A 17,707-nucleotide genomic window follows, 5' to 3' on the forward strand; every position below is an offset into this window, starting at 1 on the left:
CGCAGTCCCTTCACATAATCATAATGTAACGTTTAAAAATAGGGGAAATAAAAAAAAATAAAAAAACGTTGTATTACTATGGAAGCCCATTTCTGCCACTGAATAAAAGTAAAAATAAAAAAATATAATAAAATAAAATAAATTAATTAAAATGACTTTTCATTTCACAATTTAGATTTTTATTCCTCACAAACAAAGACGTTATACCTCATAATTATGACTTTTTTTCTTCCATTTCTGGGGATATATACTTATTATAAAAATAAATATATATATATATATATATATATGCTTATATATAGCATATTTATATATATATATATATATATATATAAACTGTAAAATAGAAAATTTTGAATTGTGAAATGCAAATATCGAGAAAAAGCAAATTCTTGTAATTCTGTTTTTCCCCCCTGAGCATTGTGAGTTTATATCTTGCAATTCTCTGAAAAAAAAAAAAAAATCATAATTCATCACAGTTCAGTTCAAATTGTGAGAAAAATGTTGCTATTTATTTATGTTTGTTTGTTTTAATTCCGTTGCAGAAACAGGGTTCCATACATTACAATAATGAGAATGTGTATTTAGAAATTTGCATAATAATGTTATATTGGAAAAATCTTAATGGTTCAAAAATATGCTTGATTTTTCTCAATGCAAATGTCATTTTTTTTTATTTTTATCTTTTTATTCTGACTATGAATGTGTGTTTATCTGCAGTGATAGTTTATACAGGTCGTGTGTTTTGCCGTGTGCCAGTGCCACGCCTCTGTTCTGGTGTGATATAAGGTGATGTGAAGTGGAAGTGATGTGTATAAAAGAGGAAATGGAGAGAGGCACTCATGCGCAAAGCAGCCCTGACTTTACAGAGCCCATTTGGCCTCGTGGAAAGGTCATGCAACTCAACAGCGACATGAGGCGGTGTGTTTGTCTCTAGAAATGTACATGTTTTAGTGCATTTGTGTAAAATGTAGAAGTGTTATACAGCCTGTCTTACCCTTGCTCTATTTTTGACACACACACGCACGCACACACACACACACACACACACACAGAGAGAGACCGTGCTTCATTATCTATCAGCACAGACATCTTGTCAGAATGAGCAGGATGATGTCTGACTGCTAACATGTTTGAGGAAAGAGCTTTCCTCTTTCTGGAAATTAGATGGCAACTCCTGCGCAGCTCACCTGTCACAGAGAATTATTTGGGTCTCCTTCAAGCGATGCAAATAACGACACCCAAAAACTTATTAGAGCAGCGTCTGTGTATGTATGCGTGCGCGCAGATGTGCGTTTGTGTATGCACCCACATCTTGCGTGGGAGCATGTGTGCTTGCGTGCGCGAGCTTCTGTGTATGTGTGTGTGGCAGTTTGACATCTGCTTTTGAGTTTTGTCTGAGTTCTCCTCTGGGAACTGGCTTTTATTTGAATTTTCAGGCTTTATGAATGAAATTACAGTGCAGAAAATTGGAGAGTTTATGACTCACCAGATGTCGTTATACAGTTTTTGCTAAACTCAGTGACTGGTGACTTATTTGAAGTAAAATTGAATATCGGGTGTTTGCATGGAACTCTCCAGAACCACATCAGGTGTGTGCCGAGGCCCAGGTGTGCTGAAGTGTTATGTGTGAGGTCATGGGATGGGTTAGACAGCAGGTGATTGAATGCTTTCTGCAGTGTACCCACTGCAATGCAGAAGTTAGAGTTTAGCTAAACGTACTACTCAATATTTGTGCATTGCACAAATGTAAAGGTAACATTTAAGATTAGGGAACACATATTCACTATTAACTAAGTGTTTTTCCTCAATATACTCCTAATTTGCTGCTTATTGATAGTAAGTAAGGTAGCTGTTGTAGTAGCTCTGTTTAAGTATTGAGTAGTGTTAAGGGATAAGGGATAAGGGATAGAATATGGTCAAGCAGAATAAGGCATTAATATGTGACCCTGGACAACAAAACCAGTCTTAAGTGTAAATTTTTGGAAATTGAAATTTATACATCACCTGAAAGCTGAATAAATATGCTTTCCATTGATGTATGGGTTGTTAGGATCGGACAATATTTGGCCAAAATACAACTATTAGAAAATCTGGAATCTGAGGGTGCAAAAAATCTAAATATTGAGAAAATCGCCTTTAAAGTTGTCCAAATGAATTCTTAGCAATGCATATTACTAATCAAAAACGACGTTTTGATATATTTACAGTAGTACATTTACAAAATATATTCATGGAATATGATCTTTACTTAATATACTAATGATTTTTGGCATAAAAGAAACATCTATCATTTTGACCCATACAGTGTATTTTTGGCTATTGCTACAAATATACCCCAGCGACTTAAGACTGGTTTTGTGGTCCAGGGTCACATATGTGCTATATAAGTACTAATAATCAGCCAGTATGCCAATAGTATGCATACTAGTAAGCAACTAGTTAATAGTTAGTAATGTTCCCTAATTTAATGTGTTACAAATCTCATTACTTATTGTTAGTTAATGCATTAACTAGTTTAGGTCCATTAAATGATAATATAACTTTTGATTTTAATAATTCATTAATATATATATATATATATTTTTTTTTTATTATTATTAATAAATTAAGTAAGATTAATAAATGCTTTATAATTATTTTTCATGTTAACTAATGAAGTTATCTAATGTTACCAAAATGAACCATTTAACAGTCCAGTGTATAATAATTTACTCACTCTTATGTTGATGTCGTTATGTACTTTTTGAAGCTTGAGCATTTTGGTTGTGTGGACCAATAGATGGACAAAAATGATAAGAGATTATTACAGATGATTATTAAAAATGACAAAACGACTTAAGCCATGATTAATTTATTCCATTGGCAAAATTGTTCCATAATAGTCACCAACATAAAGGGAGTTGTATTTGGCTGGTCATATGATTGGCAGATGACGAGATGAGCCCTCGTGAGTTGACCTGCTGTATGCAAAATAATATTAATTGGACTGCTGAAACGACTGGACTCTTCATGTTAATGTAAATGCACGTGATTTACAGACCTGCTTGGTTTGCAGCAAGCCTACAGCATACTAGTTAGGTTTTGTATTAATGATAGGGCTCGAAATCGATTCTAAGGGTTAGAATCAATTCAAATCAAGTCCTCTTTAATAGCTTTTTTCTTTTTTCTTTCTTTTTTTTTTTTCAGTTCAACAGAGCTAATAATTAATTCACCTTTTGGTTACTCGCAGTGTTGGAGGGTTACTTTTAAAAGTAATGCATTGCAATATTGCGTTACTCCCTAAAAAAATATCTAATTGTGTTAGTAATTGTGTGTTATTTATTTATTTCCTCAACTGGGCTGGGCATGTTTGTTTGTTTTTAATATAAAAAATGTTCTATTTTTGGCAAATTCAGTAATTTAAAAAAAAGTAAACACAAATGTGATGTTTATTAAAGCCATTTTTGCTTGGTTGAATTGGATCATCGGAGCTGTCAGTCAATAACTGGTAAAAAAAAAAAAAACTGTCATTACTTATTTGAAAAAGTTACTCAGAAATGTTTGCGCAAATTAAAAAGTAATGCATTACTTTACTAGTTACTTGAGAAAAAGTAATCTGATTACTTGTAACTCTGTTACTTGTATTGCGTTACAGATGATTAGGTGAACATATTCATCCATAAATAAATAAATCAAGGAACAAACGAACAACCTAACAAATAAATAAATATAAAACAACTGAGGATTTCAGAGTTGATTCCACAAATTTTGGAATTGAACAGCACTAGTTAATGGTACAACCAAATTACAGAGTTATTTACAAGCCAAGTTAACCCGATGCTAGTTATTTGTGACCTAGTGTGAACTTTATGTCTCAATTTATTCTACGTCTGCATATTATAATAAAATTCATGAGGCGTGGTATGACATTTTTACAGCGTTCCCCGTTGTCTCCCAGTTTGAAGGCGACCCTGAATTGAAGTAACGAATGGCTGGTGCAACTCTGCCCTACTGCGTCTCACATCATGGATCAGACCTGTGTGCTCTGTTTGCTGTCTGTCTGACACTTTAAGGGATTGATGGGAACATTGGTGGGCTATAATTCGAACCTCCCTTGTCCTAGCGCTCCCATTCTTTCCTCTCCATTTTGCCCATTACAATCTGGTTTCATTATCTCTCTCTCCGTGGCTAGTGAGAGCCATTGAAAGGGCACGGCTGAAATGGCACTGGCTACAACAAAGGCAGTGTAAGGAGATGCCTATCAAACCCCCGGCAGGCGGGAGAGGCAGACGTGGGCACGACTCCTCATTACGTGTGCTCACACAAGGCTTAAGCCACGGCCGCATGAAAGCTCTCTCAGGGTACCGGGTGTCAGTCTGTTTTCTTTTCTTCCAACAGGACTGACCTCCCCCCTGCTCATAAGCCGGCCCCTCCGCCACCCAAGAAAAAGAGCAGCGACATGAAAGGCGGCCTGACGTCTGACGAGATCCAGGTAGGGCGTCTTCCTCTTTTCCACACACGGCATGTCTCAGGAAACACTTACACCACCACCCATGATCTTCAGTCTGCCTCTGAATCATTACTTTCACATACTTAACTTCATAAAGTTGCACTTTTCAGTTAAAATTTGAGGTTTTTTTAGACGTAAACCTTGTGTTTTGTTGTCTAGGTGTTTGTGATGATGTCAGGCCTCACTTTATACAGAAACACCCAACCATGTCCGTTATTTTTCTGCATTCCCTGTAATTACTTTCTAATGCATGCATACACATTTTACAATATACAGATATTTTACAATTGAACATATGTAAAGATCTATTACCCACATATTTACTATGTACATAGACACATTTCTTTTACATTAGTTTTCATTCTGAAAAACAGCCTTGACATAATAATTTAATTGATCAATTAATTGATACAATCAGATTAAATGTGTCGTCTGTTTAACTTCACTGACATGCATGTCAACCAAAGTAAGGGGGGTACAATAATTTTGATAAGATACATATTTGGTGTGGTCAGACATTAAATTTGTGCATTAAAGTAACCATCGTTAGTTAAAAAAAATAATAATAATAATAATAAAGAAAAGTTAGCTTTATACACTTCTATTTAAACATAAATCTATATGATTTACATATATATATATATATGTATATGTATGTATAAGTCGTATATACTTACTAAGCCTGGATTTATTTGATTAAAAATGCAATAAAAACTAATATTGTCAAATATTCATATTCATATTAATTGAAATCTTTTTTTTTATTTAAATTTTTTATTTTTTTCCCCCTGTGATGCAAATCTAAATTTTCAGCATCATTACTCATTTTCAGTGTCACGTGATCCTTCAGAAATCATTTTGATATGCTGATGTGGTGCTCAATAATTATTTTGTATATGTATAATATTTCTGGTGACATTAGAAATGCTTTACTGTCAATATTGATAAATTTATATGGATAGTTCATCAAAAAAGAAAAAGAAAATTCTGTCATTAATTACCCACCCTCATGTCACTGCAAACCGATAAAACCTGCACTTGTCTTTGGAACACAAATTGAGATATTTTTGATGAAATCCGAGCGCTTTCTGACTCTCCATAGACAGCAAAGCAACTACCACATTCAAGGCCCAGATAGCAAGTAAGGACATTGTTAAAATGGTCCATGTGACATCAATGGTTCAACCTTGATATTATGAAGCTATGAGATTGGAATGACATGAGGGTGAGAGATTAATGACAGAATGTTCATTTTTGGGTGAACTAACCCTTTAAAGCATCTTTGCTGAATAAAATAATTAATATCTTAAAGGAGAAAAAAAACAAAAACAAAAAAAAAAACCTTTTACTGATGCCAAGCTGCAGCTGTGCTTTAAAAGGTAAAATGCTGTGATTTTCAGATTTGCCTTCAGTACAGATCTACTAACACCAGCCGCAGGTCAATTGGTTTCTCCTGATCCACCAGTTCCGATGATTATCAAAAGAAACCACAATCTTTTATAAATGTAGTGTTTCTACACCACGCATTAGTTTCTGGTCATTTTTAGCTCCATTTTAATGAAGCGCTAATTTAAAACAGCTTATTTCCAATTCCGCCTGAGGAACCAAGAAGTGCCATCGCAGAGCGTTTGCTTGTAAATACTAATTTAATCTCTTCAACAGCTACTGAAAAACTGTTGATTTAATCACCTTCAACAAAACAAAACAGAGCTTGCACGACTGCATCGAGGGAAAAAGTAAAAAAAATCAGGAATAACTCTAAGAATTGTTGCGTGAAAGCCCCAGCAAAAGCAGTGAACATGCCGAAGCAATTGTGAATCTATGATGGATCAAGACAGAGGAACTTGAACGAACGATGGCCATTATGCCAAGATGATCTCATGCTGTCATACAGTCCAAAGGCTTTGTGAGATGTAAGTCGGGAGTCCAGGGAAGCTATTTAAAATTTTCCAGTTTGTAGTAATGGATTCTATCTAGTTTCCTGCATTACTTGTATTTTAGCTAAATTCTTTGATGATCTGTCACTTATATCACTGTTTCCTTTTCCACGCTTCTGGTCTAAAAAGTGAGAATTTGCTCAAAATATTGCTGAAATATGCTGAAATATGCAAAATATGCTGCTACAATATTAATTTTATCATCTACCAAGTAGCTTAGCTCATTTTTCTATAACTTTGCTGTGCAGAATGTTTGCCAATGATGTAAATGACGTTAATTAGCACCACACAGATCCGTTTTAATTTACGAGATTACACTATGTTGACATTTCTCAGTCCATGTGAGGTTTCATGCAGATGTCCAATACTGTAATTAGAATTCATGACACACCAGCATTCACATTTGCATTTGTCTTCGGCGATGTACTCGAAATGAGGTACGTTGTCCTTGGTGGACAATGCTAATTTCGAAGGAAGCCGCGCAAAATCAACTTCCCTAAATCGATAGCGTGTTTTGAAGGTCAACGTGGTTCTGCTAAATCTTTCTGAACGCATCTGGAAACTGAATTTCCTTCAGTATTCAGCGACATTTGGCTCTAGCTGTGCCGTTTTGAAAATGAAGAATCCGTGCGGAGCACTGAATTGTAAAAACCTGACAGTAAACATGTTCAGGCTGTGATTGTGTCTCCCTGATCTTAAAGCACACAGGATAGAGGAGATCACAAGCGAGTAGCATTTATAAACTGCAGGTGTCTTGCCTTCCTCTTTCTTCCCATACAAATATCCATCTTAGGCAGAAAACAACTGCGTTTGAGTTTGTTTATGTCTTTGTTGTGCTTTTTTAAGCAGTGAAGGGGTCTTTGATTTGCTTGAGTCATGCCGGCTCAGATATCTGACCTGCATGAATCTGTGTGTGTGCGTTTCATCCGGTGCCCTGCTCAGATCCCATAAATGTTTGTTTCATGTAAGTTTCAATAAGATCAGGCGGATGGCAGGGTGTGCCGATGAAGGGAAGACCTGTTGTTGGTATAAACAAAGGACAGTTGCCCTCACAGTTGGTGTTGCTAGGAAACTGTTTACAACAGAAAGATCTATAGAAAGCTGAGTGTGCACATACATACCACTGTACTAAACCACTTTCCTTGTTATCTTCACCACTGTGTGCCTCAATTACACCGCAGACACATCATGAATGAATCTCATTCAAGCACACGTGTGTCCTTGAACTTTCAAAATGCTTCAGAGACATTCAAAGGGGCTGCTTTAAAGTCAACATGAAATCAAAGTAGACCCAGTTTATATTGTAATACACATCCTTGAGGCCTGTCTCACAAAGCAGATTTAACTGTCTGTCCGGGTTGAGTCTAGCTTAGTTCAGTTCAGTAGTTCAGTTTCATATTTACATGTGTGTGTATATGTATGTATATATATATATACATATATACACACAGTGTCTTGAAAAGGTTTTTACCCCCTTCCTGTTTTTTTTTTTTTTTTGCATATATGTCACACTTAAAAGATTCAGATCATGAAACAAATGTTGATATTACACGAAGATAATACAAGTAAATACAAAATGCAGTTTTTAAATGATGATTTAATTTATTAAGGGGGGAAAAAAAAGCTACCTGACCCTACTTGAAAAAATAATTGCCCCTTCTTTTAAATCATGAAAGATCAGTGATTAACCACATTATTTTATAAAGCTGAGTTAAATTTCACTAGACACACCCAGGCCTGATTACTGCCAGACCTGTTGAATCAAGAAATCACTTAAATAGAACCTGTCTGACAAAGTGAAGCATGCTTAAAGAACAACACATCATACCGCGATCTAAATAAATTCAAAAACAGATGAGAAGAGAAGGGTTATGAAGCCATTTCTAAGGCTTTGAGACTCCAGCGAACCACGGTCAGAGTCATTATCCACAAATGGAGAAAACTTGGAACAGTGGTGAACCTTCCCAGGAGTGGCCGGCCTACCAAAATTACTCCAAGAGTGCAATGACGACTCATCCAGGAGGTCATAAAAGAACGCAGAACAACATCTAAAGAACTGCAGGCCTCACTTGCCTCAATTAAAGTAAGAGACTGGGCAAAAATGGCATCCATGGGAGAGTTCCAAGGCAAAAGCCATTGCTGACCAAAAAGAACACAAAGGCTCCTCTCACATTTGCCAAAAAATATCTTGATTATCCCCAAGACTTTTGGGCAAATATTCTGTGGACTGATGCGACAAAAGTTGAACTTTTTTTGGAAAGTGTGTGTCCCGTTATAGCATAAAACCAACACCACATTTCATAAAAGGAACATCATACCAACAGTCAAACATGGTGGTGGTGGTAGTGTGATGGTCTGAGGCTGCTTTGCAGCTTCAGGACCTGGACGACTTGCCATAACTGATGGAACCATGAATTATGCACTCTATCAGAAAATCCTGAAGGAGAATGACTGGCCATCAGTTTGTGACCTCAAGCCCAAGTGCACTTGGGTTATGCAGCAGGACAATGATCTCAAACACACCAGCAAGTCCACCTCTGAATGGCTCAATAAAAACAAAATTAAGGTTTTGGAGTGGCCAAATCAAAGTCCGGACATAAATCCAATTGAGATGCTTTGGCATGACTTTTGGCATGTCCATTCATACTCAAACCCTCCAATGTGGCTGAATTAAAACAATTCCGCAAAGAAGAGTGGGCCAAAATTCCTCCACAGCGATTTGAAAAACTCATTGCCAGTTTTCGCAAACGCTTGATTGCAGTTGTTGATGCAAAGGGTGGCACAACCAGTAATTAGATTTAGGGGGCAATTACTTTTTCATGTAGTGCCAAGCAGGTTTGGATAGCTTTTTCCCTTAATAAATGAAATGATTATTTCAAAACTGCATTTTTTATTTACTTGGGTTATCTTTGTGTAATATTAAAATTAGTTTGATCTGAATCATTCAAGTGTGACAAAAATGCAAAAAAAAAAACAGGAAGAGGGCAAAAGCTTTTTCACACCACTGTGTGTGTTTATATATGAAGAGTTCAGATGCAAAAGCCTCTAAGTGCCATTTGAAATTTTCTTCTAAAATGAACATTTTTATCAGGCTCCTATGTGTAGGTTCAGTAATTTCACTTTTAATGGCAATGAATAAGTTATTTTCATTGCCATTGAAGTGAAATAACTTAACATAAACATGGAGCTTGAGAAAAATACTAATTTTAGAAGAAAATTTTAAGATGGCACTTAGAGGCTTTTGCATCTGAACTCTTCATATATATATATATATATATATATATACAGTGCTGCTTGAAAGTTTTGAATTTGAAGATCAAGGTAATTTCTCTTCCGGGAAACATGCAAGTATCTTCTGCTGCTTCCGAAGGGCAGTACTAAATGGGGAAATTAAATTATATATATATATATATATACATATATATACAAAATAAGAAACATTTGGACATCTTCATCCTGTTCAAAAGTTTTCACCCTTTGAAAAATGTAAAGCATCAAACAATTAAATAAATACTGACCCCAAATTTTTTGAAAGGTATTGTGCAATATAATGTAAAAGTTTTATAATTAATACATAAAAAAAATAAATACAATTTAAAAAAAAGCTTTTTAAATGACAGAGCTTACTAACTGTATTTATTTATTCATTGTATTTCACATAGGCCATTTACTATTAGTGTCATATGCACGTTTCAGAGTTCATCATAAACTCAGCATCGAACCCTGAGTTGACTTTCTATTGTGAGTCTGCCAAACTTGATCTGAACTGGATTTTAATTGGCTTTGTCAACTTGAAATCAACAGTTTAACTAACTTTTGAGACAGGGATTATTTATCGCTGCACGTTATTTTCCATAGAAAAATAGTGTTTGTCTTTCTCCACCTCTGAAATGACTTTTGTTTTTGACTGACAGCACAAATCCCTTTTTGTTTCACAGCCTCTCCCCTCTAATCACCTGGATTCATTTCATTTCATTCAACACATTTCACGTTCCATTCAGCTCTCGGTAAATCATGTTCTGCCCTAAATGTTTTTTTGTTGTTAATGAATATCTTATTGCACTTGGAAACACCTCACATTACGGAAGTAAAATGACTTGGGAACTGCATCTTGCGTTGAAATGAGCAGCCGATTGTTGTAACGTAAAGTCATTATACTTCTGTTTGTTTCTGTATGTCTTTGAAAGTGACTTTATTGGGCAACATGACACACATGACCCTGAATAATTATGCAAAAGTCTCTTGTACAGTTAAATTTAGCTCAAAAGGCGAGACCTGTTATAGAATCACCCAAAGCTGACCCAGAGGATACTGTACCTGCACCAAAACGATAAGCAGCATGTACATGAAAGGCCACTATAAGCCTGACTGACACCGTCCTCGTGTTACTTTTAGGTAATGAGGGAACCTGCGAGACCCTCCGTAACGTTTTCCTCCCTCCCCGTTCCTCTCAGCAAGGCCCCAGGGAAGAGATAACAAGAAACAAAATAGTTGGCTGCCATAACAAAGAGGCAGCAAAGCCTTTTATTCTTTCTTTAAATTGAATTTTTTCCACTGTCTCAGAAATCTTCCGTAAAGCTAAAGTCCTCTTTACAGTGAATAGATATCCCTCAGAAATGTGACATAGGCAGGCGGTGATTGTTGGGAATCTTTACTCAAAGGCCATCTTTGCTGGAGGATTATCCCACATTTAGGCATTTCGATTCAGTCACATCAAACCACTAAAACAGCCCTCCAAGCCAAACAACCACCCCGCTGCACATGTAAGCGGCTCCGTCTTTTGTTTTGTTTTTTTTGTTGTTGTTGTCTTCTCTCGTCTTTGATTTGTGAGAAAATACAAAAAGTCTGGCTGCTATCGCTTGATTGTTCTCGGTTTTCTTTCATTCGATGACAGTCACAATTTCAAGCAGCCCCAGACGTTTTATTTAGGGTTGGAAAAGACTTTCCGCTTTAGTACTTAAGGGTTGAGAAACTATCCCATCCCAAACTTCTAAACACATTGCGCTTGCCGCCAGTGAAGCGGGAAGGGCTTCATAAGGAGCACACTGTAAGCCTAATGAAAATTGCTCTGAAAACAATGAGGCCAATGCCTTCACCGAGCTCTTTGGATAGGCTCGGGCATCGTTTTTCCATCTAGCAGTTAGTTGGAAGAGGTTTTGCACACCCCATTAAACATGACGGAATGAAAGCACTATTCTGCTGTTCATTTTCATAGGCAAGAGAGCGTATGTTGTCTCTACGGCAGTTTTAAGGTGGTTGTTCTGTTGTGCTGTGGGCGAAAAATGAGCCCGTCGTTATTTTTGCCACCCTACGCATCTTGTATATCACTGCGTAACCCATTTTAGTGTTTTTGCAGTCGATGGTTTCTTTTCCTCTGAGCCCCTAGAGGAACTTCTGGTGCAAAATATTACAAAACTTAATTTTAGTCAGAAAAACATGTTTGTGTGCATGTTTGAGACACTTTCTGTCAAAGCTCTTTTATCCCCAGTTTTCTTTTGCATGTGATGCAAAGAGATCAGCAGGTGGCCAAGAACCCTTTGAATGAAACTCATCAGTTTCAGAGAAACAGACTGCTGTTATAAACGACGCTGTGAATTCACAGGCGTACATGCACAGCATTAACAGCATGTAGAACTAATTCTCTTTGATCCAATGGAAACAGCTTATTCAAAAGTTGCATTAGCATTTCTAGCTAAGGAAGGAAGAAAGAAAGAAAGAAAGAAAGTAGTACCTGATGGCTGTAAAGAGATTCAATAAAATGTGTATGTGTTTGTTTGTTTGTTTATTTATTTAACTGAGGCCCCCTAGTGGGTCCTGGCCCCTTTGTCGAGAACCACTGCTATAACAAGAACTTGAAATACACAGTGACTCTGCCGTACCATTTACAAAATTGGCCTATTCTCGCCAAAAGTGTATTTTTGGTGCGACAACATTTCAAAACAAAGTCATAGATCCCTATGGGCTTCTTCACGCTAAGGGTGAAAATCTAAACTGTGATCAAACAGTATTTCACAACATAGGAGTTTTATTTTGTTGTTGTGGTTCAAAAACCAATAAAATAAACGTTTGGCTTATTTATCCAGAACCAGCATTCTAGAGAGACATCCATCTGTTTATATCATTGATCTCCAGATACAAGGAACATAAAATAGTCACAGAAAAGTGGCTAAATCCAAGAGAATAAAAAAAATATGCAATAAATTTTGGATTGTTTTCTCTGTAATCTGTTTTGTCATGGGTCATATTTCTATCAAGCAAGGCATAATACAGGCAGCTAATCATTATCCTAAAATAAATCACGATACGGTTGATATAATGATGCTTTACATGAGGACTTGCCTAAAAATATAAATAAATGGACACGAACAATCAAAAGTTGCACTGTGTAAGAAATAAAAAAAAGAAAAGAAAAGAAAAAAGATTGATACATGATACATGCTAGAATAACTACATGGAATAGTGGTCAATTATACGGTTTAACAGCATCAACATTCTTATACAAAAAATTATTGGATTTCCCAGAGAGACGTGCAATTCAATGAATGGCAGACTGGATTTGCATTTCACTTTGACTCAAGTACACGAAATCTTTTCAAAAAATAATTTGCAAATTGCGCCATTTTGTTGAATTAGTTTTGTGAATAGGCCTAACAAAATTATACTCTGCCAGAAAAAAAATGTGCAAAAAATTGTGCCTTTAGGGGTATATTATGGAATTAGATTTGTGCCAAATAAAATGAATGTAATTTTTCAAGAAACTTATGAAAATATCAGTTGAAACTGATTAAAATGTCTTTGAAACTAAAAAATAAATAAATTACAGGCAAAATCTTTGACCTCGTTTTTAATACACTGCAGGTTTTGCAACTGTTTTCTCATCTTTCGTTCGTTGATCTGTACTTACAAATGCACTTCCAGAGTTTTAATTTACGCTTCTAAAGTTTTCGTTTATGATTCTGAAGATTTAATTTACGCTTCTGAAGTTTTCTTTTGCCATTCTGGCACAAATCTCTCGTGGGGGCGGGGCTAACAGCGGTGTGTTCTCATTGGCTACTGAGTTTTTGATTGACAGCTTCTTGACCTGGAAGCATCTGTTAGCGGCTTCCTATTTCATTTTAATGATATAAAGTTAGGAGTTTTGTTTTTGAATTCAATCTGTATTTATCTGTTGCTACTACTCTGGCAACATAAGCTTTTAGGAGCACGAGAAAACAAGCGAGAAAAAGAAGGTCATATTGAGGTTTAATTATTAAAGTTCTGTAATACTGGAAATATTGTATAATGTCCAGTGTTCTCTTATTATATGTGTTTATTGCTCTTGATTCTTTTGCATTATAGGGTCTAATTAGGTTGAGCTGTTACATTTGAAATATAATACTATCCTGTGATATTCAGACGTCAAGAAAGTCTCACTCCAACCAGGCAATCAAGCTTATTTTATTACATATTCCACACAAAGAATATTCTTGCTGCCAATTGTTTTTATCATGCTGATCATTTTGTTTAGTTATTTTATTTAGTTAACATCATCATCTAACATTTAAAATTGGAAATACATTTTTAACAATCATCAACTCTTTCAAGTGTGACTTTTATAAACCAGTTGAATGAATGTAAATGAATTGACATTCTTTATTGTCACTATAGCATATACACAAGTATCAAAGTGAAAGTCTTGGATGCAATTATGTTGTGACAGGAAAGACCAGAATCCACAAAACACTAACTGCATAGTATACATAATGCACAGTATTATTATAATTTACATTACCACACAAAATGCACAAGAACATAACATACAGAATGTTTAAAATTCATATGTTTTAAACACTGCAATGATCATTTCAACAGTTCCTGTTACAGTATAAGTTGCAAAACAGTGAATGAGTATGTAATGTACTGGAGTGCAATATCAGTCTTTACGGGATAGTCCACGCCAAAAAAATAAAATTATTTCATTTACTCACCTTCATGCTATTCCAGATGTATATAACTTTCTTTCTTGACACAAAGATTTTTAAGAAAATAATCCATCTCTGAGAATCCACATAACACATGTGATCTGTAACCCATGCACATTTGACAGTTGAGTGGAAGCGATTATTAATAGTCAAAAGTTTATATTATTAGTGTTTTTCTTATCTGTTGTTTCACTTCAAAAGATACTGATTTAAAAACTAAGGTCAGATGGATTACGGTCACGGTCGCTGTGTGTGGTTTTTAAAGCATCTTTAGGACTCACAGAGATTAATTATTTGCCTAAAAATCTTAACTTGTGTTTACCTGTCCAGTAGAAAGAACGTACAGTAATATGCATTTGAGACAGCATGAGGGTGAGTAAAATTAAAAATATATATATTTTTATTTTTGAACTATCCCCTTAACAATCATATGCTGTTGGTATGCCAATTCAAGATCAGCATAGACTAATAAGAATAAAGTGCAACCTCTTGTGTACTTGTGAACAGTGTTTGTTTTATCTAGAGCTCCAAAGAAGTACAAATATTTGCATAATATCAGGTGCCTGAAGATCAAGATCCCAGTCATTCAAAGGTGATGTGTCTGAACACAATAAGATTCTTGTCTGATGAGGATCTCTGGTACATCACTACATCCTCTGGGTCAGCATCAGAAGTTTATGGAAAAGTTGCTCTGCTCCCTGGAAACAGAGAAAGGACATGTATCATAGTCTAACAATACAAACTGCTTTGAACTCCCATGGCACATTTCAAAGTTAAAATATTTCAAACAAATATAATACACAATATAATTATTTAATATATATTAGTATTAACTTGGTACTAAAATACCTGAAAGTTATATACCATTAATCATCTGTAATACCGCTGTGTAACCATTAGATGGCTCTGTATAGGCCTATATAATCATGACTGTGTATACCCTAGTTGCTGGAAACTGTTTTCAGTCATAATTATTTGCATGTATTAGGTTTTGCATTTGGATATATATTTAGGCATTATTTGTCAAAGTTTGTTTGTTTTTCCCCCCGAAATGTTCATCTGAAGTGACTATTTTTTTCATTAACAGAAAAAGCATGGTAAAAAGGCTTAACGTTACATTGCTAAAGTTGACAGTGCAGTGATTGACAGCGTGCTTGTAAAATAGCATTGGTTATTATCAGATACAGTAAATTTAGTACTGTACACTCTATGTGCTGGGGGGAAAATATGAACTAATCGAAGCAAATATGATCTAATTGAAGACTGTAACTGATAACCATGTCCTGTGATTGGACTAAATCAAGACAACTTACTGCGAGTATCCTGATAACGACGATGATTGACGATCATGATTATATCATTCATCTGTGCTATTCCTGTCTAGTACCCAGCGCTGGGTAGTAACTGATTACATGCAATCTGGATTACGTAATCAGATTCCAAAAATGAATTACTTGCAATTAGAGTATATACATTTTAAAATACTCATAATAAGACTACAGTTATTTTATATTGATTACATATTATTCACCCAATAGCTATAAGTTATTCAGAATTTATTGGTTCTCTTTAAATTCATATGTTCATGTTTGAAATTGACCTTTTGAAAATAGCCTACAGCTTATATACATTCAGAAAATCTTCCAGTTTTGTGGATTCTCAACATTTCAACAAATACAATTATTATTTTTTTTTTCTACGTATTACTATATCTTTGGCATTCAAACATTTTAAAATACACAAATTCACATTATTTAAATGTATTCCAGTGATTCCCCAATATCAGCCAAAGTCTTTCACTTAATACATTTACTTGAAATACTCTCTGAGATATTGAGATAAGTTAATAATTTAGTAACACATTTGCATATTCACGGTTCTCTGGTGTTGGTTAATGGTCACATGACATGCAGGTAATGGATTTTGTTACTAAATACAACTTTCGTCATGCAATTATGAATCAGTAACAGACTACAATTTGTAAGTAATCTACCCACTACCTTAGAGTTATTATTATTATTATTTTCCCTGAAACTGTACTGTTTAAATGTTTAGGTCTTTGTACAGATTAAACGTGCATGTAGACAGACAGGTTAGCACAATTCCCAGGCGGCTGTGAATGACGTCTTCATCTCAGGTTCTGTTGCCTTTGAAGGTTGTTCATCTGGACAAGGAGGATGAGATACAGAAGATTCCTCTCCAACCTCCATACTATGACATGGCACAGTCTGAGTCCACCGCGTTCACCGATAAGCCGGTGAGTAGCGCTGCTAAACTCATTGCTGTTTGTCCATTCTCTTGCTTTGGTGGTAACGTTGAAAACAGGTGTCTGCAGTCGGGTTGTTAGGGAGCATATCTTCTTATGCATGCTGCACAAGATGAATTGCCTTCAGGAAGATGTTTAGATTAAAAGAGGAATCCAAGGGGACTTATTTTCCGGCTTGTACTGTGTCAGCTGGGAACAGATGACAAGGGTCTGTAATTCAGGTGGCTCTGCAGAAGGTTTGAGGTTTCTCATATGTTTGAGGGAACCTATTGCAGGTATATAGCATTGACATCCTGGCTCAGTTCCAAAACCTTGTGAGCTGCCTTCTTACTTGCTGCCTTCAAAGGTGGCATCCTAGCTGAAATGAAACCTCACGGTGACAGAATAGGAACAATTTGCATAGACAGCAACTCTATGCATCATATACACAGCTTTCATTACGTGAAGTCCACAGAAGACTGAACTCACTCCACTGAAAAAAAAAGTCAGTTTGCTGATTTCAAATGTTATTCCAGATCTAAGAGGTGCAACCCAGCTTAGACTGGTTTAAGATGTTTGTTTCTTTTTATTTAGCAGGGACACATTTTAGTTGAGTTTTTTATTAGCATGTTGCTAAGCTAACAGTGCAACACTCAAAATGTATACTTAGCACAAATATTATTTAAAGTGGTGTTTAATAAGACACATGTGAAATGTGCAGAGCGGGGGGCACGAGAACCACTGATATAGCCTATTGTAGTAAATTTTTCTCTGGTATTCTGGTCTGTGAGCATACATGCGTTCAGGGAGCGTGGCTTTAGATGGCGATTGCAGGGAGGGTGGGATGTTCGCTTTCAGTGCTATCAGGCTAAAGTTAGCATTTTCCAAGATCTCCTACTGCACCTTTAAATAGATTGGACTATTTTTCAGTACTGACCAAATTATATTTATAATCAGTGCATTGCAGGATTGTCTTCTGTCCAAAGAATGTGGGGTGAAAAATACGACAGACATTATAAACTGGTAGACATTTTGGTAGAGATTATGGATTATCGTGGTTACACTCACATAA

The 17,707-nt window shown here is 35.7% G+C and overlaps 1 protein-coding gene across 1 annotated transcript in view; it reads left to right on the forward strand.

Moving 5' to 3' along the window:
- LOC131523985 (uncharacterized) overlaps window positions 1-17,707 on the forward strand; it is a 71,185-nt gene that overhangs the window by 19,337 nt on the left and 34,141 nt on the right. Inside the window, exons 2-3 of the mRNA XM_058750673.1 lie at window positions 4,381-4,474; window positions 16,546-16,647. Coding sequence (XP_058606656.1) covers window positions 4,381-4,474; window positions 16,546-16,647 — 196 coding nt within the window. The remainder of the gene's footprint in view (window positions 1-4,380; window positions 4,475-16,545; window positions 16,648-17,707) is intronic.

This window comes from Onychostoma macrolepis, chromosome 18 (assembly GCF_012432095.1).
Source record: "Onychostoma macrolepis isolate SWU-2019 chromosome 18, ASM1243209v1, whole genome shotgun sequence".
NCBI lineage: Eukaryota > Metazoa > Chordata > Actinopteri > Cypriniformes > Cyprinidae > Onychostoma > Onychostoma macrolepis.